This window comes from Meleagris gallopavo, chromosome 20 (assembly GCF_905368555.1).
Source record: "Meleagris gallopavo chromosome 20, MGAL_WU_HG_1.1, whole genome shotgun sequence".
Taxonomy (NCBI): domain Eukaryota; kingdom Metazoa; phylum Chordata; class Aves; order Galliformes; family Phasianidae; genus Meleagris; species Meleagris gallopavo.
Genome location: NC_139423.1, coordinates 8,157,882 through 8,180,379, shown reverse-complemented (window position 1 = coordinate 8,180,379; position 22,498 = coordinate 8,157,882). Strand labels below are relative to the sequence as shown.

General features: G+C 39.0%; 1 protein-coding gene across 20 annotated transcripts; it reads left to right on the top strand.

Annotated features, from left to right (window-relative positions):
* The first annotated feature begins 14 nt into the window (after positions 1-14).
* ZNF207 (zinc finger protein 207) lies at positions 15-21,622 on the top strand. Of its 20 annotated transcripts, none has more exons than XR_014887381.1 (16): positions 15-89; positions 222-280; positions 1,510-1,636; positions 2,059-2,197; positions 3,033-3,203; positions 3,862-3,937; positions 4,447-4,494; positions 5,749-5,819; positions 7,087-7,247; positions 7,977-8,069; positions 9,251-9,493; positions 10,168-10,330; positions 10,505-10,688; positions 10,946-11,025; positions 15,186-15,240; positions 19,521-21,622. XR_014887381.1 is itself a non-coding variant. In XM_085239877.1 (14 exons), exons 2-13 carry the CDS (start codon positions 240-242, stop codon positions 10,663-10,665), a joined length of 1,494 nt encoding a protein of 497 aa, XP_085096003.1. In that variant the 5' UTR covers positions 15-89; positions 222-239; the 3' UTR covers positions 10,666-10,688; positions 10,946-11,290. The 20 variants fall into 20 exon arrangements, 2 of the variants coding, with proteins under 2 accessions (XP_085096003.1, XP_085096001.1); XR_014887376.1 differs by having other exon boundaries at positions 17,294-21,622; XR_014887380.1 differs by having other exon boundaries at positions 10,505-11,025; positions 19,521-19,583; positions 21,450-21,622.
* The last annotated feature ends 876 nt before the right edge of the window (positions 21,623-22,498 follow it).

The window sequence follows — 22,498 nt, the reverse complement described above, 5'->3', positions numbered from 1 at the left end:
ATGCCGGGACGGAGCCGGTCACATGGGCAGCCCCCCTTCCCGCCGCCGCGCGGTGCGCGCTGGGAGCTCGGGGGCGGCCGTGCCAGGAGGTGCGTGGCGGCCATTTTGTGCCTGCCTCGGTTTGCGCGGCGGCGGTTACGGACGCTGCAGCTCGGCAGGGAAGAAGGTCGGCCGGTCTTTTTTTTTTATTATTATTATTAATTTTTTTTTTTTCTGCGTAGGTCGCGTGTTCCGTCGTCATGGGCCGTAAGAAGAAGAAGCAGCTGAAGCCTTGGTGCTGGTATCCTTGCGCTGTGTGGGGCGGGGTGGGGGAGGGGCGCAGGGTTCTTCTCCGGTGTCTGTGGAGCTCCGCGCTGCCCCGTGAGTTCTGGTCTTTTTATTGTTAATTTTGTGGGTTTTTTTTTCTTCTTTTCTTCTTTTTTTCCCGTTGGCTTCGTGCTCTCTCCCTGTCTGTGCCCTCATCCTGGCCCGGCCTTCCCCGTGTCCTTCGTCTCTAATCCTTCCCCCCCCCCCCCCGCTGCCCGCTCGCCCTGCGCTGGACTCGGAGCGGCCGTTGTTCCCCACGAGGGCATCGCATCTCCGTGAGCAGCGCCGTGCTGGCCGTTAATCAGCGAGGCACGAGTGATTGCAGGAGAGAGAGCTGTTGGAAAACTCGTTTTAGAATATAAAACTTTTATTTGCTGCGTCAAAACGTCTTAGCATGTAAAAATATCGATGGGATTTTCACGAGTTAGCCCTTCTATAATCTGCTTTTTGTTAAAGAGTGATTACAAGCATACTTCTCTCCTTTTTTTTTTTTTTTTATTAATCCTTAATAAAGGAATTTATAATCCGCTTGGAGTTTATTTACCAGGTTTTGTTGAAAGTGAAGGATATGCTGTTAACGAGGATCAGGCTGTACCCAGTGTAGCTCTCATGCTTAGCAGGATGGCTGCAGTGCCTGCTGAAGCCTTCGTGCTGAGCTGCACAAAAGAAACGGCCATTTGCCTCTCATTACGCAACAGCTCAAAAAGTTCTTCAAATGTTTCAGTTTAGAAACACAAAGTTGTGCTATGATTGCAGTGAATCTTGTGATGATTTTGGTCAATCGGGTGACTGAAAAGAGAGTTCTCAACTAAAACTATTTTTTTCTTCCATAAACGTTAGCTGCCAATGTGTTACTAATTGGGTATTTCAGAGTATTTGGTGTTGCTTCCCATTTGTGGATCTCTTATCTTTGTCCTTTGCTGCTCTAGCAACATTTTAATGTAAAAATATGTAAAGGAGGAAAAAACTTAGAAAAAACTGTGACTTAAAAAAGCATGTCAGAATGGTTGCATGGGCACATCGTGCTATTCTCTGATTGATGTTACTGAGTGATGTGAGGAGAGAGGTTTGGTTTTGGACATGGACGAAATACTGGTGCTCTGAAAGCTCAGGGTTGCTTTCTGTGCTTTCAATTTCTTTAGGGAAAAAAAAAAAAAATAGCTCACTTTTAGTGTCAAATATTTCCTTAACAATCTTCAACAGGTATTGTAACAGGGATTTTGACGATGAAAAAATCCTCATACAGCATCAAAAAGCAAAGCACTTTAAATGCCATATATGTCATAAGAAATTGTATACAGGACCTGGTTTAGCTATACATTGCATGCAGGTAAGAAGTTTTATCTTGCAGAAAACTTTTTTGACAGTGTCTAAAATTGGAATAATTATCTTAAAAAAGTGTGTTCACTTGGAGTTTCCACAATCCTGGAAAATGATGAGAGAAAGTCAGTAGTGTTAAGCTTCAAGAGCAGGTCTCCTGATGTGTCAGCAGTTTGTATGGTGGGTATGCAGCAGAGGTATTTGCAGTCAGTTTTTGAATGTAGGAGTGGATGAATTGCATTGTCTTGGTGATCAGAGTTCATAAACTAGTTTTAGAAGTTAATAGGAGTTACAGCTACTAGAGGAGTATCCAGAAAATGGCTGACTAGAGATATTCTTCCCAATAAGGATGTTTCATTTGTCTTTTGAAATTAAGCTAGTGAAGAAGAACTTAAATCTGAGTTTTGATCAGGAGGTTTTTTTCCTTTTTAGGTACATAAAGAAACAATAGATGCTGTTCCAAATGCTATTCCTGGGAGAACAGACATTGAACTGGAAATCTATGGCATGGAGGGCATTCCAGAAAAAGATATGGAGGAACGGAGGAGGTTACTTGAACAAAAAACTCAGGGTAAAGTGTGAAATAGCTGGTTATCTCATCTCCATGGCGCTTTGCTTAAATTGTTTTGATCTGTGTTCTTTGAGTGCACTATCTGCGTTGAATAGTGCATCTTCAGCATACAATATTGCTTTGTCTTGAAATCACAGGTCGATATTTTTATTGTTATGTGTTTTGCCTGCCTCTCAGTAGGTTATTTGTAGGCTTTGGGAAGAAAACTGTTATTGATGGTTTGGGATGAGTGCTTTTTTGAGGAGTAGGGGAGTTTCCCTCATCTGTTTTTGGATATGGAAATTGATTTGTTGTATTTTGGCCGTGTGTGATACAGGTCTCACTCCTTAGGAGAATAAGAACTGGATTAATACATTTCCCTAACTGCAACCCTTGACATGGCCAATCGCATAGAAAGACAAGTGATGATACTTTTTTTTTTTTTTTTTTTCCTGTTTAGAAAGAAAGCATTCAGCTTATGGGGATGATTAATTTTAGGGTTTTTGTTTGTTTGTTTTGTATAGACCAGGAATTACGTTAGTCCGACAGTATAGGAATACTTAGTCTTCTTTGTTCTGTAATTATGCCTTTGAGTTGTTCTGGCTTATTCTCTCCAGCCAGAGGCTTACATGAAGGTAGACCCCTTTTACACTGAGAGTTGCTATAGTGTGAGTCACTTCCCTTTATTTTTTGTATGTGTAATAGTAGACTCACACAGTTTCTCTAATCAGCACGTTCAAAAATTCACATGATTAGACTTGAAATTATTGTCATTCCAACTAGAATACTCCAGATAAAAATTAATTTCATAGAATATTGTTTACTTTCCTCTGACCATGTGCATTGTACAATTCAGCAGAGAGCCAGAAGAAGAAGCAACAAGATGATTCTGATGAATACGAAGATGATGAATCCGCAGCTTCCACTTCATTTCAGCCCCAACAAGTTCAGCCACAGCAGGGGTACATTCCCCCAATGGCACAACCAGGTTTGCCTCCTGTGCCAGGTGCACCAGGGATGCCTCCAGGTAAGGGTGCTATTTTTGAACTAGTTACTGAAAGGCTGAGTAGGAATACAGATCTCTACTTGGAATTACAATCTGCTGATTGGTATTCTCCAATGCAGTGGGTTTGTGGTCTGAAAATAGTTTAGTGAGGTGCATGTTAGCAGTTCCTTCAGGTTCTTCCTGCCCCTGGTGCAGGGGTGTGTACGTCTTCTTCAATAAAGCAGATGAAAATAGCTAATATTTGCATCTAGATTGAACTGTCAGTGTGATAGTAAGACAGATTAGCAGTTTGAACATAGATCTACTTTGTGATACTTTATCACAAGATTTTAGAAATAGAAGGCTGAAGGGGTGCCCTGGATTTATGCTAACATAGGATGAAGAGTTTATGTGCAGAATACAACTAAACTTGCAAAAAGCGTTTCAATTAGTGACAGTGAAAACTGACCTTTCTGATGTTTTCTGCGATGTTGAGGCTCTTTAGAGATTCTGCTGAGAAGGGTTTCATTGGGTGTCTTGCAGAGTTGGGAACCACGGATCAAAGTCAGATTTGTAGATAATTTTTTATATCTTGCTATTTGTAAGTGACGTTATTTCAGAAATCTTACAGTTTCCTGTATTAAATAGATTTGGTGATGAATACACGTTGGTGTTTAACATTTATTTTCCTTTTTTTAAGGTATACCACCATTAATGGCAGGTGTCCCACCTATGATGCCTGGAATGCCTCCGGTTATGCCTGGAATGCCACCTGGGTGAGTAGCTAGAAAGATTTACACTGATGTTTCCATGCTTTGTGTTTTAAACTGTCACAGAAAGAGTAAAGCTAATTAGAAATAACGTGCAGGAACCTGTGAACTCTGTAACCTTAATGTTAAGATGCACCAAAAATCTGGATGGCTATAAACCAACATTAAAAATACAGCCCAACTGTGAATCTATGTGTAAAGTATATTGCCTTTCTTGTTTTATCTTATCTTGTAATTTCATAACGGTTTTAAAATGTGTTGTGTTGGTTTAAAGCCTTATGTGAAGCTCTGGTTTGTGTATGGCACATTTTGTACCATCTGGCTGTCAGTCATCCAACCTATCCAGAAAAAATACTGGATAGTTTAAATTTCTTTAAATATGAGAATAAAATTCTTGTATTTTGGGCAAGAGTAAGTTGTTGGTATTGATGTTTGTTTGGGATTTACACCGTACCCTATCATAATGTGTTTGGAAAAATCAGTTAGATTTTTGATTTTGTCATAAATTTTCACAGATTACATCAACAAAGAAAATACATGCAGTCATTTTGTGGTGGAAACATGTAAGCATCTCATTAATGTAATTATAGGTACATTCATTATGCCATTTTATGTTGTATATTTGATAAGATTGAAAGTTGTCTTACTTGAAAACATCTGAATTTTGCTGAAGCATTTGGGGAAAATGTCTAGCTATGTTTTGTTGTATAATGATGCTTTTATTCTTTATCTAAATGCTTGTTGCAGGAAACACATCCTGCAGAACATTAATTGAATAGATACTTTGGGATTTATATCTTTCCTTGCATCAGAGTACAAATAGCTCCATGTGCTTAGTCCTTTACCTGTAGGACTTAATGCAGGAGATCTGTTTTTGTTTAACGTTCACCGAGGTGATAGGCTGTTCTCTTCTGAAACACTGGTATTCTTATAGCAGTCTTCGAATGTAAAAATAAGGTCTTAATCAGACATCTTTGTGGATGTTCATGATTGCAGCTTTTCTGGCTGGAAACTGAACAGAATTTTACCAGGCTTGCTGGTGTTTAGTTCTCCTTAAAGTCTTTGTTAATTTCAGATGAATGTAATGTGTCTTCTAGTAAAAGAAGCAAATCAATTTGCCAACAACTCGCTATCTGCAGTTTTTCAGGCAGTTACACTTCTGGTGGCAGCAGCAGCAGCTTCTTGGTTTGACAGTTGTCCAAACAGACAGAAGGCTGACTGCCTTGTCCAGACTTTTATCCAGAAAAGGAGTGGTAGTAGTGTGTTCCAGCTGTGTTTCTGCACTGGTTGTTCCCTTAGTAGGCAGGTTGAGAAGATAGTACGGCTGGGTTACAAGCTGCTATAGAGAATGAATACTCACCTCCTCATGATTCAGTTTGATTTTGAAATGGGAACAGTAAATGTTTCTTGATTTTTGCTATGTAAAATAGAAATTGCTTCATAGTGATGATTTGGCACACATTGGCTGGTACAAAACTGTTTAGTTTCCAAAATAAGATAATAGATATTCTTTTCTTCTGCTTCCTGTAATCCAGTTTCAAGTGTCTGGAAGTATTCTGAAGTGTGTATCATGAGGAACTCTAGTTCTGGAATCTGATAACAGAGGAAATGAATGCTTGGGGAATGAAAATTCAAATGAGAAGTATTTGAAGTTTATATGTTTTTATTTCCTTGTTGAAAAACACGTAGCTGCAGTCAGCTGGTTATTGATTGCTTCCTGAAATTATTTGCTGTGTTATTTATCTAATACAGGTAATGTGCCAATGTTTTAGTGGTTTACTGTGTGTGTTTGTTCTAATGATCACTTTACTCAATAGGATGATGCCAATGGGTGGAATGATGCCTCCTGGGCCAGGAATACCACCTCTTATGCCTGGTATGCCACCAGGTAAGTCAGGGTTGTCAGACAGATATTGTGGTGAGAGCTAAATGATGTTTACTTTTGCTGAATTTAGGATTTATGTCAAGAGTGTACAGATGTACATTGCCAGCTTTTTGCAGTTCAGCTGCTGCAGAAGCCACTCTTGTGCAGAGGTGAAGAGGTTATTTATGGCTTTTGACTACACATAGGTAATTGTGTTTGATACTGCTGTGCAGGTAAAAAAAATTGAATGCAAATTTATTTTTCCTATTATTGTTCATCTGCTTTTTTATTGCCTAGTCCATCTCCACTACCTATTCTAATGTCTCTTTTATAATGCAAATATGTATATAACGCATATAATAGAAAAACAAAACTATTGTGGAGAGTGAGAAACAGTCTTGATGACACTCAGATAAAGATGTCTTGACTTCTGATTGCTTATGGAGCTAGAACAGAGCTATTTCTTGAGCTTCTCAAGTTGTTGAGCAGCCTTATGTTCCCGTAGTGATGACTTGAGTCACTGGTTTGCCCAATTTTCTCACTGGAGAAGACGAGCCAGTGGGACAGTCATGCTGGTTCTGCTGCACAGTGTGTGATGGAACCTTTGTGAGCTGTTAAGTTCTGTCTCTGGACCTCTCCTAGAACCCTCCGCATACAAAGTACATTTTTGCAATGATAGGCTGCACAAAGATTTTAACTTATTTTCAGCTAACTTGCATGCTAGCTTTGAGGGCCTTTTAGTCAAAGGAATGAGGAATGTTAATTCCTGTGTCACTGTCTGCTGTGCTGAAGGTCCGCAGCAGTGTGTTTCAAAGTACTGATACCGTTCATAGCAGCTCCCTTTTTTAGATTTTGTAACAATCTTAACTACAGTCATGACAGCATAGAGACAGTGTTCTGGAAACAGAGGCTGTGTTGATTGCATTGATTTAGTTGAGAGTGTAAGCTTGTCTTATCATTGAAGCTGTAATGGAAACATACAACTTGATTCAGTATTGCTCTGAAGTGTTTAAGGTAACTGCCTACCTTTGTTGGTGATCAACAGTAAATTAAGGTAGTAAAACTTCATTTGAATGTTCTAGAGAGGGACATGGAGAATTAACAGTCTTGACATGTGCTTGTGACCTCTGAGCTAGTTGCTGTGTATGGTGACTGCTGGCTATACCTATTGGCTTAAAAGTTTATCTCCTATAGGGAAGGCTTTGTCATAAGGAATACTGGGAACAGAATCTTTTAATGGAATGCTTCTGTTCTTGAGCCTGAGACGTTACGGGTTCTTTGTGGTTTGTAGGTATGCCACCACCTGTTGGTCCTCGTCCTGGGATGCCTCCTATGACACAAGCACAGCCTGCTACAGCACCGGGCATTCTTAACAGACCTCCAGCTCCTGCTGCATCAGCACCTACCCCTCAGCCTCCAGTTACTAAACCACTCTTCCCAAGTGCAGGGCAGGTAAGGTATCTCTGCCTGGAATCTATGGGTATAGTTTTCAAGTTACCCTGTGTCAGCTTCCTCTGTTATTAGGAGACAAGAAATGCCTGGTTACACTTCTTGCTTGTGTTGATTATTAAGTTTAATTCACTGTAGTGTTTGAATGAATTTTAAAAGATTGTTTTGTTTGTTTTACAACAGCCATGAAACCAGACAGAAGTTCTGTAAGCAGTGGGGAAGAAAGTAGTAGGCAAAACAGTTCTTTTAGTTTTTCTTTATATGGGCTCTTTGGGTGGGTGAAGGAGGGCATCAGTCAGCTGTAGGAATCTGATTGCTTAGACCTTAACCTAAAACTGCTTAAGTGTAAATCTTGACAAGACTTAGTCTCTTTTGTTCTCTTAATAAGGGGTTATTTGCCAGCAGAAGGCCTAATTAATTTTATCATTCTGTTCAGACTGGATTAAACATTGTCTGAATGATTTAACTAAGGCAGGAATGCTGTTTAAATGTTTTGGGAAGGGAAGTGGGAATTGATAGAATGGCTTGTGACCTCTGTATTTTGATTTCTCTTGCTGTGTGTAAGTCCTTAAGTATTTAACCTTCACGGTGTCCTATTTGCATTTTGGACTTCTACAGGGAAGGTACTCATTTACAAAAACACAGCCCTTAGCATAAGAAACCCTTTCATCTGGATACTTTCCACCCATTTGTTTGGAGACTTTTCACTGTTTCCTTTCTTTTATGCTACAGATGGGGACACCTGTCACAAGCTCAAGTACAGCTTCCTCCAATTCAGAAAGTCTGTCAGCGTCTTCTAACGCTCTGTTTCCTAGCACAGCACAAGTACGCAGGAAGTCACAGTTAAAAACAAATTGCTTTGCAACTTAACCCTTTGGACCGTTCTGTAAAATCTAAAATTGACTAAACATCTTCAGATAATTTGTTATATTCCTGATTATGTTTAGCTGGTAAAATTGCAGAGTCCTTAACTGTGAGTTGCATCTTAGTAGAAATAAGCATGTTGAAGTGCCCAATTTTTTTTTAGACAGCGTGCAAGTATGAAATGCTATGTCCTGGTTCTAAAGGGTTAAAAAAGCATGAAAGCAGTTAAATGCATTTTAGTGGCAGTGGTTAGCTTGATGCATGGTGAAGGCTTTTTAGTTCGGTGTTTAATACAGTATGTCAGAATGTAGGGGGTTTTGTGAGATGCGTTATGTGCAAAAAATGGAGTTATTTTTATTAGAAAGTTCAGCAAAGAATTGTAAGCATACAGTGACCAGAAACAAAAAGCATTCTCTCATAACTAAGGCTTGTTTTGAAGATTGTTGCATCTTCAGCCTCATAAAGCCAACTTTTCTTCTAAAACTTTCAATTAAGAGCAATGTAGGAAAGCGTAGATACTGTCATCTTAGTGGACCTCATGTGCCTTGAGTTGATTCTGTACTTAGAAATGATATTGAAGATCTATAGAGAGTCATAGTTCTTTAAAGAACACTGCAATACTTTCAGAGAGAATGCTTACAACAAAAGACCTGACACAGTAGTTTTCTTAATGTTCAATAACAATGTTTGTAAATACCTAATTTTAATGAATGCTAACACTTTGAGCTGTACTCTAAACTAATGGTTGATAAAGTATGCTAGTTTATTGAGAAAATTGTGATTTTATGCTTATAGCTGCTAATAAAACTGTAATTTAGGAAGGATTTAGGCATTTTACCAGCCTCGTACTTGAGGTGAAAACTTTGATAGGATTTTTTGTTGTTGTTTCTTTTTCCTAGTTGTGGCTTTTGACCTGCGAATTCTAGACTTTCCTGTGTGTGTATGTTTGTATGTATGTATATACTGGGTTTTATTTTGTCTTGTTTTCAGTTGCTTTAGTATGTGATAAGGCTGAACTTTACTTTTGTCAAGCTTATTTTAAATATGTATTTCACTGGAAGGTTTCAAAGGTCTAACAGATGTAATTTAAGTTTTCTTATGCTTTTAGGAAATAAGTATTGATCTATCTCTGTGCTTCACAGGCTGCAGCAGCTGTTCAAGGTCCGGTTGGTACTGATTTCAAACCTTTGAATTCTACAGCAGCAACAACAACAGAGCCCCCCAAACCTACATTCCCTGCTTACACACAATCTACAACCTCAACCACTAGCACCACAAACAGTACTGCAGCTAAACCAGCTACATCTATAACAAGTAAGCCTGCTACCCTTACCACAACCAGTGCAACCAGTAAGTTGATCCATCCAGATGAGGATATATCACTGGTAAGTTAACATATTTTCATTATCTTGCTGAAAATGCTATTTATGCTGATATGGCTGACTTAATTAGAATATATTCTGTGCTCTGTGTAACGGTTTTAGTAAAGGTGAGACGACAAAACATGCAGAATTAGAAGAATTATGCTTTGATGAAACATCCTTGGTTGAAAAGTAGTGACTGGTGTATTGCATTGATCCTGCAATCAGAAGTCTTTAAGTTTTTGCTTAACCCAAAATGTAACTTGGAATTCATTTCTGCACGTGGCTTAAGCTTGAATTTAGTTAAGTAGAGCTAGTGAGTGTCAAACAAAAGGCTTAACGGTTTGAAGTTATCTTGATGCTGTTACAACAATCAGAAATCGAGACTATGGGTAAAACCATAGCAAACCTTCAGTTTAGTTCATATATCTCTAGATTTGCTTCTGTCTCATGTTGTGAGGAAAAGACAGTCTTCAGAGAGCTTGTGTTATGTACTAGAGTGACCAGTGTTAGTACAGTAACTTTGAAGGAAGGGAGAAAAAATCCAGATGTTACCGTGGAATGTTCACTAATAGCAATCTTAAATTTCTAAAATAATGATAATTCAGTGCCTTTAATCTACTTTATTACATTTATTCACTTTGCTTTTGTAGAGTTTTAGTCTTAGAGTGTGTTATGCTTGTCTGTCCTCATTTTAGGAAGAGCGAAGGGCTCAGCTGCCCAAGTATCAGCGTAATCTTCCTCGTCCGGGACAAGCTTCCCTGGGTAATCCACCTGTTGGACCAATTGGAGGTATGATGCCACCACAGCCTGGAATTCCTCCGCAGCAACAAGGAATGAGACCTCCAATGCCACCACATGGTAATTATACAACTCTGCATTTTCTTCTCTTTAAAAGATGTATTTGCTGTCTTTTTTTCTTTTTTAAATCTGAAATGTCAGGTGCTATGAAAAACAGCTTTTCACAAATGCAGCTGTGCCCATTAAGAAAAAAAAAAAAATGAATTCTTTGCATCTCAAATGTTTTGTTTATAGGTCAGTATGGTGCTCATCACCAGGGCATGCCAGGCTACCTTCCTGGAGCAATGCCTCCTTATGGTCAGGGACCTCCGATGGTGCCCCCGTACCAAAGTGGACCTCCTCGACCTCCAATGGGAATGAGACCTCCTGTCATGTCGCAAGGTGGCCGCTACTGATGCTACTACACACGCTCTAATAGGTTTGGAGATTAAACCTTTTCTCATCTTGTGCTGTTAATATAGCCAAGCTTCCGTCAATTAAGGCTTCATTGTGACTTAAAAAAAAAAAAAAAAAAAAAAAAAAAAAAAAAAAAAAAGTATCTTCCCCACATGCAAGGCAACTAGGAACTATTGGACATTCTTATTTTACATGGGAAAATTTATTTGGAATATTAACAGGAGCTTTTCCTGATGTTGCAATTTATACTGTATGGCTTCTTTTTCATGTTTCATCTAGGTTTTTAGAAGTGAAGTATAGTAAATATGGTTCGTTAAATTGTGAAGGCGCTGGAATTACATGAACATACCACCTTAAAGGCAAGTTCTGTAACATTATGTTGCTATTTGTGAAATGATGCCTTCACAGCACTTCAGGTGCTGTTGGACTTCGTGTCCCCAACATAGTTTGGTGAGGGCTGTAACTGTTCCCAACTACTTGTACATTTAAGTCTGAACATGTAACGATATTTAATGTATTTAGAATTCCTCCTGTTTCAGGGTTTAAGTAAACTGACCCACTAAGGTCGTGTGACTTTTCTGTACTGTTATAAACTTCATTGTAATAAAAGAAGATAAAAATTTATATGCCTTTTTATTCATGACCAGCTGCGGACAACTGCCTGAAAGGTTTGTACAGATGCATGCCATGGTAGCTGTTGGTGTACTGAACACACTGGTGCTGTTTTGATAAAAGCTGAATTTGTTGTTACAAAACTTTAAGTTGTTTAGGTGCACGTCTGAGTAGGCAAGACCTGTACACTTATTAACTGACTCTTGAAAAATGAGAGTGCAGGAGGCACATCTTAGATCTTGGTTGTAATTTCTCCCAATGGCATATATTTCTTTAGTTGTGCTTTCTTGTCCTCAGTAAATTTTAAATGATTTCTAGTCCTGGCATTTGCTTGCAGGATGTAAAAGCAGTTGCTGCAAGGTGCATCCTAGTGCCAGACGTGTCCTTTAGGTCTTTCTTCATCTGATTCTCTTTAATGTGCAAAAGGATCCCCATTTTAAGAGCCTTTTAGAAGGAGATTTCTAGAAGCTTAGGTGCATGTCACATGGGTGAGTGACTTCCAGTTTCTGTATTGAAGTTGACCTGCAAAAGAGAAAAAAGAACTTCATCTCAGGGTGTGTGAAGGAGACAGAGGGGCCTAGAATAATGTTGTGTGCTGTATTTTCACTTCCACAGTACTCAGAACTTCAAATTTCATCATTCCTTGGGATGAACTGTCCATTCTGTGCTCTGATCTGATACAACACAAGTTTCTTGAGGCAGTTAATGGAAGAGGCCTCCTCATCAGTGCTCCTATTTACAGTTATAAAAGAGAAGTCTTATCCATAAGGATTATTTATCTGTTCACGAGTAAAATTATGGAAGACCACCGAGATTGTAGTTCTCTGCATGTCTGACATGGCTGTGTTAGCGTTTTGTGTTTCTGATGAGAAGGAGAAGGCAGAGGGAGATGTTTTGGAGGGAAGAGAAGTGAGAGGAATGTTCCTGGTCTCTTCGCAACAAGTAGAAAGAGAGTAGTGAATTTTTCATTTGCAGGTCAACTTTAAATACATGTTCCAGCCTCAAGCCTTATCTGTGCAGTTTAATTTGTGGGGTTGTCTCTGTTAGGGTGTGCTAGAAGGAATGTCAGCATTTTTGTGTCAGTGTAAGTTCCACTGTGTTTTTATTGTTGATGGATATTTTTTTTCCCACTCAATACTGAGCATTGTGGCTTTTTTACTTGAAAGACTTGAGGGATTTTTATCTAAACTTAAGTACTCCACCTGGCTTTAATGAGTGCTTCCTGTAGTCATTCAGAAGTGCAGTGTGGTTAAAATACTACGTTGTCTCTTAGCATCACATTTTTTGGGTCTCAGAATACACCAGAAGGGCACTGACACATCCAGCACACTCTGATGTCAACTAATGGCCTTTGTGTAACCATGAGGAATTGTCATGCTTTTTCTGAAGCGTTGTTTTCAGCCCATAACTCCAAGCCTCTGTTGAGAAGCAGTTCTCTCTGATCACTGCTGCCTGCCGCTCACCTGTCAGATGTGCAGCATTTGGCTTGCAGATGTGCTGAGTGGGCCTTGATGTCTGATCTTCTGTTAGCTTTTCATCTTGCTTTATACATAAGTCTAACAGAACTTACGCTTAGACAGTACTTTTATATTCTGATTTACTTTAGTTTACTACTTGGTTTTCTTCTGTTTATCTCATAAGGATAACTGGAGCAAAGCACTAGAGAGATCTTTATTGTCTGTTATTTATCCCTTTTGTAATGTTACACATAGAATTCTTATGTTGATTTTAACTTCTGCTTTTAGAACTTTGCAAATTCTTGCTTTTTTCTGAAGGTCGTGTTGCTGTTGAAATTCTTGCTTTTTTCTGAAGTGAAGGTCGTGTTGCTGTTGTAAGAATGCTTAGCCTTCCTGCCCCTAGTAAAGCAAATGCCTTCTTCCTTTGGTGTCTTTCTGTAACCCATTGGTGTGATTTTCAGATTCCTACTTTTCCTGGGAATGTAGTTGAGAAGAGTACTGCATGTACTGTGAACGTACCCTATTCTGCAAGCTTTCTTCACCAGGGGTTCCCCCCATCAATTAATAAATGTGTGATTTTTCCAATAATAGCATCGTTCTGTAGCTAATAGTACCTAGGCTTAGAGTGTGGACATCTTAAAATGGAGCTTTCCTTAGTAGTAATGTTGTTAAAACCCTCAGCTAAGCTCTGCCACCTATTACTCATGTTGTACTCTAACAATATGCAACAAGCAGTTGAAAGTTGTTTTTTTTTTCTTTGTGATCTTTCCCTTGGATACTCCCTTTGCTCCTGTCCTTTCTGTGCTGTAAGAGCTGCAATGTAGCTGTCTGTAGTTACTGTTGTGTCTCTCGTGTACTCTTTGAAAACAGGCAGGTACTTCTGTGCGTATGTTGTCTGTTGGTCCCTGCCTTCATTTCTTTGGATACTGCTTCTTAACGTTCAGAGAGTTGGATTTATGGTGCCCTTCCCAAAAAGGGTAAAACAACTTTGAATAATTGCTTATAAAATTGCTTAAAACTTTTTACAGTACAGAGTTACAACCTAGCTGTGCATGCAAAATTGCTGATACAGTGCAAGCATGCAGTTTTTTTTGCTTTAGTTCATCTTTCCCTGGAAGGAGATTGCAGCAGTGCTCAGGACTACATATTTTGTGTTATGGAACCGTAATGATAGAATTATAGGCAGAAGCTTTGTTTTTTCATTGTTGTCTGAACTTGTCGCAGCTCTCATAGTAAAACGAGATGCTGCAGTTGGCTTTGGGTCAAAATCTTCATTTAAATTTGAACACAATGCCAGTGTTGAATTGAAAAAGAAAAAAAAGCTCTGAGTGGGGAAAAGATGTAAAAGATGTTAAAGCAAGATATGAATATCTTGAAGTTCTGAACTGTTTATGCATGGTCTCTCAATGCCATTATGAGAGAGAGGCTTATCTTGTTATATTTGCTGAATTTTAGAGCTGGATGTCTGATACTGACACGAGGAAATCTCAGAGGAGTTCAGAGTAGCTCATCAGAAGGCTTGCTGGGATAGTTTTCTTCTGTCCTTAGGATATCTTTCTACTTTGCCAAAGTCTGCTTTAAATAAATCCTTGAAAATTTTTCTTGTATGTATGGACCAGAAAGTCTTTATTTTGTAAAATGTTTGGAGTTTGTTTTGTTTTTTTTTTTCCTGCTAGAGATGAGATTTTTAGGTGCTGATAATACATTTGAGGCTGGGATGTATATGTAATAATTTCAGTGGATTATTGTTCCTTGCTCTGTGCATGCATAAGAGAACAAAAGCAAGCTTCTAGAAAGACATTCAGCTGCATCTGCCTTCTATGGTTTCTGCTATTGTTTTCCATATGGACTTATTGAATGATACCTAAATACAGCTATGTCACTTGCTTTCTTAAAGCTTGGCTAAAATTGAATCTGTAACCTGGAGTTACTTTACAGAATCAAACCATTCAGAATATGAGATGAAAAATTCAATACTCAGTTTTCTAAACAGTAAGAAGGGCATTATGGCTCTTCAGTTAAACTGAGACTGATAACTGGTCTGGGCTGCAATTTAAAAATTAATACTATTTAAAAATAATAGTGAATGTCTTAATAATTGTACTGGTCTAGCTTCTACATGAAAAATTAAGGTGAGTGTGAACACATTCAGTGGCTGATGGAATCTTTCCCTCTTCTTTTGGTGAACTGGAGCACTAAGTACTGTCAGTTAGGGGAGAACTGCCCCAAAACAATTGGCTTTTGTTCCACTGATCAAGTTACAAAACAAAACAAACTGTCCAAGTGACAAATAGCTACAAACAGTTTGTGTGGGCCTACCAAAATAGGTGATATAGCAGTCATTTCCTTTGGTTTGCTTGATCACTGGAATTTTGTTAACTTTGAATGCATGTCTTTCACTTAATTGGGTCATGTTTTTTCTAAAACTCCAATTTTTCTTCTTCCTATAGCCCTGCCATAGGACAGGCTGAGGCAGAGTCTCAGTGTTGCCCTGTTCAGTCTGAGGCAAGTGGGATTTATTTTATTCGTTCTGGGGGCTTTCACAGCTTTATGGCTGTTGGATATTTATGTCCCCAAACTTGCAGCAAGTTTGGTGAAGGCCCCTACTTTTATTTTAATTTAGGTTTTTAATTCTCTTTTGGTAGATGGGCTCTATATTAATATTTATCTTTTTATTATCACTGTTTTTTTTAAGAGTCTCAGGGGGAGGGAACATGTTTTGAAAGGTTTGGGTACTGTTTCACTTAAGGAACATTTCCTTTGTGACTGGTCAGGGAGTCCTTCAGCCACACTGTACCCCTGCCCCCCTCCCCTGTGTTTTATTTGTGCTGTATTTGTTCTGCTTTTGATAATGTGACTTTTTATACATGCTGCTGGTTCAAAAACTACAGATTAATTACTAATTTTCCTTCTGGGAGGGTGTATTTAACAAAGTGCTTGAAATACTTAGGCTTTAACTAAGAAGTGACATTCCTTGTCACACAGACTTGCAGCCTAAATTACAGTTGCTATGGAGGAGGACATTAACTGCTGTATTTGTAAGCTGCACCACAACAAGTGTTAATGTGGTGCCCTGTGAAGAACTAGAGATTCCAGTCGATAGAAGAATGAGTAAAGAAAGCTGAATTCTTTCAGTTTGTCACTTTCATGAAAACCTTTTCATTGATCACTTAAATACACCGAACTTCACAGTTATTTGTTGCATCAGTGTACTGGAAAAAAATCATCTTACTTTCTTGAAACCATGTGGGCTTGTTGTGTATCCAAAATTTGCTGAAGGTTATGGCTATCTGAATTTACTACTTTTGCAGAATAGCTGGCAAAAACTTCCACCCTTTGTGAAGAAAAACGACCTTTACTGGTGCTGCTCACTTGGAGTACGCTGATTTTGAATGCTTGAGGTGGCTTAAAGAGAGCTTCAGAAGAGCAGGTTTTGTCCAAGGAAGTTCTTAATTTTTTGTGGAGCACAATGTGTTTTTCATTTCTTCAAGAGCGTGATCAGTAATGATGCACTTGGAGATTTTCAGTAAGATGCATTGGAGGATAAGGAGTGGATTTCTCATGGGGGGCCCAAGTAGCCTCTGACTGGAAAGTTGACATGTCCTCTGCTCACTGTTTCAGAGTAATTACTGATTTCCTTACTGTGGTGCTACACTTAAGAACAGTGATTTAAGATACACTGCCTCAACTGGTCATTATTTCACTTATTCAGTCTCTAGGAGCATTTGGCTTAGTTCTCATTTCCCCAGACTATCTAAAGAAGCCATTTAACTAAATATTGAGCATGACTTGTACTTCTTTAAGTAGCTGAATTTCTGAAAGACTCCAGATGAAAAAAAAAACAAATTTTGGATGCATTGTGTTGAATTTTGTCATCAGTTTTCATTTGAGAATGATGCAGCATGGGGCAGTTTTTATGCAGCTACTTGTATTTAGCTTGTATCACAAACGTAGCTGAACTTCACTCAAGTTCTTCATTGTCTGTAATTAAATGCCTTACTTAAATCCACGCTTGGGCTACTTCAGTACATTGATATTCTGGTGAGAGCTGAACATTCTCAAAGCAAACTTCTGTTTTTATTGGAGCTAAGTAGGTTTACATGTTCATGGAAAGTATGTGTCAGGGATGCAGTTCCTGTCTCCCTTGTTGTTGATCAAGCTGTGTGTACTGATACTTCAGAGCAGATGAGCCATTTCCTTGTATTTTTTGCACGATTTCACACACCGCGTGACACTTCATAGCATCACAGTGCTATGGATTTTTTTTTTCTTGAAGCTTTTGGAAAATTTCAAGAAAGATGCATTTGACTCCAGGTTAATTCCATGTACTGCTATTCTGTGACAATACCTTATGAATTAAGGCTTTTTGCTCCAGGTTTTTCCTGTTGTTCAAACATTCTTTGCTTCTACCCTTTATATCACTGTCCTTTTCTGTAAGTCTCTATGGATTGGACAGGACCTTTTCTGTTCCCTGTTTGGGTATTGGTGGTTTTAGCAGGCTATATCCGTGTTACTCTGACCTTTTACCACAGACTAATGTTTGTGCTTAAATTTACAGCAACTAATGATGTGCATTTTCCGTTTGCTTTGTGCCTCGTCCTAAAAGGTATGTGTGCAGAGTACTGCTGTCTTTCTAGTCCAAAGGATGGCATGATGGCTCTATGCTGAAAAGGTGCAAGTGTCTGCTCAGCTATCAGAGTAGCTGCCCTGTTGTCTCTTTAAGACAATCTGAAAAGTTCCCATTGATTGCAAAGGGTTCACATCTTGTTCTTTTGGTGGATCTCTGTTGGTGACCTCCTTCCTGCCTCGTGGATCTAAGGAGGGTAGTACCAAAAGAAACTTATACTGTAAATGGAATTTATTGATGTGGAAGGTTGGTAGTGTTTTTACTGGCAGTCCAGTGCGTGCCTGTCAGTATTGCAGCAGTGTCATAAAGCACTGTGTATAATGCACTGTGGAATTTCATTTCTAATGACTCATATTTTAGTGAATTGACTTCCATAGGCAGTAGTGGAAGCAGGTTTTGGAGAGCTTGGTTTTTAAGATTGTGGAGAGCTACGTGACTCTTCTTAAATGTTAGGAATGACTGAAATTCTGCTAAACTGAGAGAATTTTAAACCACTGGTGCTGAGGAGTGAAGGAGAGATGTAGAAAAGTACATAGCACAGCAGGAGTTGTTTGGCTTCAGAACTGTTCTGTGCCATGCCTGGTAACTGCTATGACCCTTAGTACTCCGAGGGCAGGCTATCTCCAAACTTACCTTTTAAAAGTACATATGTACCTGCAGTCAAGACAGCATTGCCAGTGAGGTGCTGGCATTTGCTTCAGAAATGCAGTGATAGTGACTGCTGTGATTTTCAATCAGAACTAAGTGAGGTAAACAGGAGTTTGGGAGTGAGAAGTCTCAGAGGCAGCCCTGAAAGGGATGAAGTGTTCATTGAGTGGCTGAAGTGTAATGTATAGAGCTGATTTGTTTGGGAAGTTCTGAAAAAACTTTCTGATAATTTTCTTGTATTCTCCTTTGAACAGCAGCTTTATGCAATCTTTTGATTATCAGAGAATGCAGATTTTTACTCAGGCTCTACTGGAAGAAAATACAATTCTAGTACAGAATTCAGAGATTCTGTTGTATAGTGAATGCTCTTTTGCTCTGTGGAAGTTCTTGGGAGGTGTGAGGGAGCCAGGCACCTCGGCGTGCCGCCTCTGCAGCCAGCCACATCCCGTCCTGAGCTGTGTGCTCCTGGGTGGTGTCCTTCAGTCCTTTGTTCTCAGCGTCCTGATGAGTCTGTGCTGGCTGTCGGTGAGGACTTACATTTATACATCGGACCTCTGTTGTGAGTAATAACACACCTTGTCCCTTCTGAACAAGTTTATGCTGACTTGTTCTATTGCTTTAGGCTCACCTGCAGTAGTACCAGTCAGCAGCACTGCCACTTCCATAACGATGAACTAAACTTCTCTGCAGATAAGTCCTGAGCATACCTTACTGCTCATGTTTCTCAGGGAAGTTGAAACATTCTGAGAAAACATAGAGATTGAGTGCAAGTAACATGTTAAGCACAAGCAAATGATCCACATGTTGGCATTACAGTGTATGTTAGGTGACTGCCTTACACCAGATCCAGGTTTCTCGTGCCTCAAATTATCTTAAATCTTCCCTACATCTTAACCACATTCCCAGGTTCTTTTTAAAGAGGGTAGGTTGAATTTCAGCTTCTGCTGCCTTAAGTAATCAGTATCTATAAATGGTTTTGGCTGGTGGCAACTTAGAACTACCCAAAAACTATGCCATACAACCATGGAAACTGTTCCAGTGTCCCAACTTAGGGAAGTATATAATGCTTTGAAATAAAGATGTCATGCAAAGCTTCTTTCTTTCTCTTTGTCCCCCCATTGTGTTGTAGAAGTGTGTGGTACGTGCAAGCACTGACTTCTTTAGCTTCTAGTCGAAGAAAATACATTTTGCTCTTTCATTTGTAAAGTCTAGAATAAGAAAACACTTTATGAGAGTATTTAATGAAGGACCCTGGCAATGTAAGTATTGTGATTTCCTTTCTATTTGTGTTAGGCAATGGGGTTACCTTGTTAAACTTCTGGCTTGTGTATCAAAATAACAGAAATGTAAAGGCAAATTGAAAGTAATTTTATAGTTGCCTTCACTTCATATGCTTTTCCTAAGTGACAAATTATAGTAATTGAAGTTTGGCAGCTTTTTTTAATTGAAAAACTAAATTACGGGTTAAACTCCTTGGTTTAATACAATTTGTGTTTTTGTCAACTAGCAGCAGAATTTCAGCATTTGCTACTTACTGGTAGAGAAGAAATATCCTACAGCACTGCCAGTACAGGTTAGTTTAATCTGTAAGTACCTGATGTTCCTATTTGAAATAATATGTTCAAATGATACCACTTAAATACAAAGGGAATTTTGATCGCTGAAATGTCACTGTATCTTTGTTACCTACTGCTGTGCTCAGTAGTGAGTGAATATCTAGATAATCTTTTGAAGGTCTCTAATGATTTTAACTACGCTTGTGGATTAGGTAATATGTGCAAGCACTTCTAAGGGAAGTTTAATATAGAACTCTAACAGGCTGCCTTTGGTGATTTAAAGTCAGCCAGTTCTCCATTAATGTGCCTATTACAGAAGGCAGTTTTATCAGTGAGCCAATTACAGGATACTTGATCTTGTGCTGGGGCATAAGCAGTTCAGTTTGTAAGAATTTGTAGCTGTACTGTAACCTTTCTTTAGTTGTTAATTACTGTAGCTACCAGGAGAATTTTGTTCTCTGGCTTACAGCCCACTTCTAGCTAAGCCTCATATGCTTCATCTCCACGTATCAGTGTGGGAGATGAAAGTTTGCTGTGCTGTGGCACATAGGATAGATTCACTGCTGGATAAGCTGTGAAACTGTGCCTTAACTTACACTTGGTAAGTGAATTATCACACACAGTGAATTTGAGGGGCTTTTGGAAGCCGTTGGTGGATCATTACATGAGGATGTAGCAGTGTAGTAGCAGACAGAAATGTTTTACTGGCTCACGTAACCCTTTTCACTCGTTATGAGTGAAGTGACACTTCAGCAGTGTTGCTTGTTTGGGGGTTTTGAACTTGTATGTAATGTTGCAGATCTCAAAGAAAGGTGAGGTTTCAAGGGGATTCCCAGTGCTTACAATAGTTGGACACAGAGCCCATCTCCCAGCATCTTCTCTGTGTTGGTTTTCAGGCGTTTGCACTGAATTGCTTTGCAAAAGTAGCAATGTGTAAATTTTAATACATTTGCTTGGGTGTTTCTGCCTAGAGGAAGAACAAAAGTTGCGTAATAAATTTTATAGCTTATCTTTGCCTTTATCTCCTACAACTTCATGGCATGTTTAATGGGAATTCCTTGCTGTGAAGCTGTTACCTTAACAGACTGTGCCTCTTCCTTCTGACTTGTGTAGTTGATCCTCATTTATTGAGCACTGTAATAATTACTGTAAGTAAGAATAAGTAACGGATTGCTTTTGGCTGCTGGATTACTATTTGAAATCTCAGTTCTGCCAATGGATGAATGCTGACCTGCACTACTTGTACCTCAGCTTGGCAATGAATGAGGTTCTTTACTGTTTCATCAACAAACTGTATTTCCTTGGGGTAGATCCTAGTGTGAACTGCAGTAGAATGTTATCTTTCTGTGAAACTTCATGGCAACTGAAGTATTTTTTGGTAGAATTAAATTTATTTTCTTTTGAGATGGGACAAAACAGGAGGAATCTGAGCTTTCATATTCAAGTGGGCAGTCTTAAGATGCAGCTCACCTTCTGATGCAGTTACAGCAGCTGTCCAGTCTAATGCAATTCTGAAGGAGTAAGTGGGGAACAGGGAGCCAGTTCACACTCTGATTCAGACTTCTGCTTAATGACTTCAGATTGCCCATTCGGAGACTTGAGTTACTGTGCAGCAAACTCAGACTCCTGTTTACCTTCCTCAGGTAAAGCACATTAATTGAAATATGTACCTCTCTGTAGTAGTACAGCTACAGATACTAGTATGTCAGGAATGTTCTTGTAACTTGATGCAGCTCTTGTGTAAGTGGTATGAAGGGAATGGGATCAGTCATCTTTGATCAGGGGCAAAATATTGATGTTGAATTTGATTACAGAAGGACTGGTAAGTATGTGCATTGCTTTAGTGCATGCAAGTACCAATAATTGTAGCTTAATTTTTATAGCATTCAGTTTACAAAGAAGATTCAAAGAAAATGTGGAGCAAACATCATTGACATCCCTTGGGAACCTTCTATGAACTGTGTATTTCAGGAATAGATAACTGCGCATACGTATGTATGTATATATATATATATACTGCTTTGTAAGTCTCTGATTAAATATAAGTAAAACACTGCTTCTGTGTATTTTTTTTCTCATCTTGAGACCTATTTAAATTAATGCAACAAATGTTAGCTGTTTCACAGTGTTTATGAAACCCACTTTCCCTCATGTTATTTAAACCATAACTTTTGACTAGTTCTCTGTCTGTAAACCATTCAAGAACTTTGTACCTGGAGATGAGAAGTAAGTGAACCTTTTTTAAAATTTAACTTCTGGTGTTAATCCACTGTCCTTTTTTCTGAACTGATTGTACAGAGAAATTAGACTAAGTTGGAGAGGCAGGGGAATGCTGGGGGTAAAGTATCTAATAGCATTTTCATGAAACCTAGTAGAGGGGATGTTAAGTGGTCTGTCTGTTCTAAACCCTTAACAGCAAAGCACTGAAGAAATGAGGTAGCTTTGAAGTTTGTCCTTGCAGCTAGGCAGGTTGGTCTCATTTAATTGTGCTCATTGTACTCACAGGTTAATTTCTTAAGAGATACGGAAACATTAAATCCTTGATTTTTCAGTACTATGTGACATGATACAGTGTTTGTCCTCAGTCTCAGACACTGCTGCAATGGCCTGTGTTTGAAAACGTGTGCTCTGATGGCCTACAAGGTGGCCAGAGAGAGGAGCTCTGTCACCTGGCTTGTTAAAGCTCTCCCAGGTTTCATTCATTAGTCAGATTGTTGGGATATTTGACTGTGACCATGTAAAGGATGAGCCTGTGTTTAATCTGCCCCATGGACTCCTACCTGTTTGAGTACAGGTGTATGCTTTTTCTCTTATCCTGGCTTTTCTGTTTGTTAGTTTGGAGGAGGACAGACAGAGTAATTATCTTTGTAATACAGTGAAGTAGAGTTTGAATTGAGGCCCTTGGTCTCTAAGAGGTAAGAATGGGAGCCTT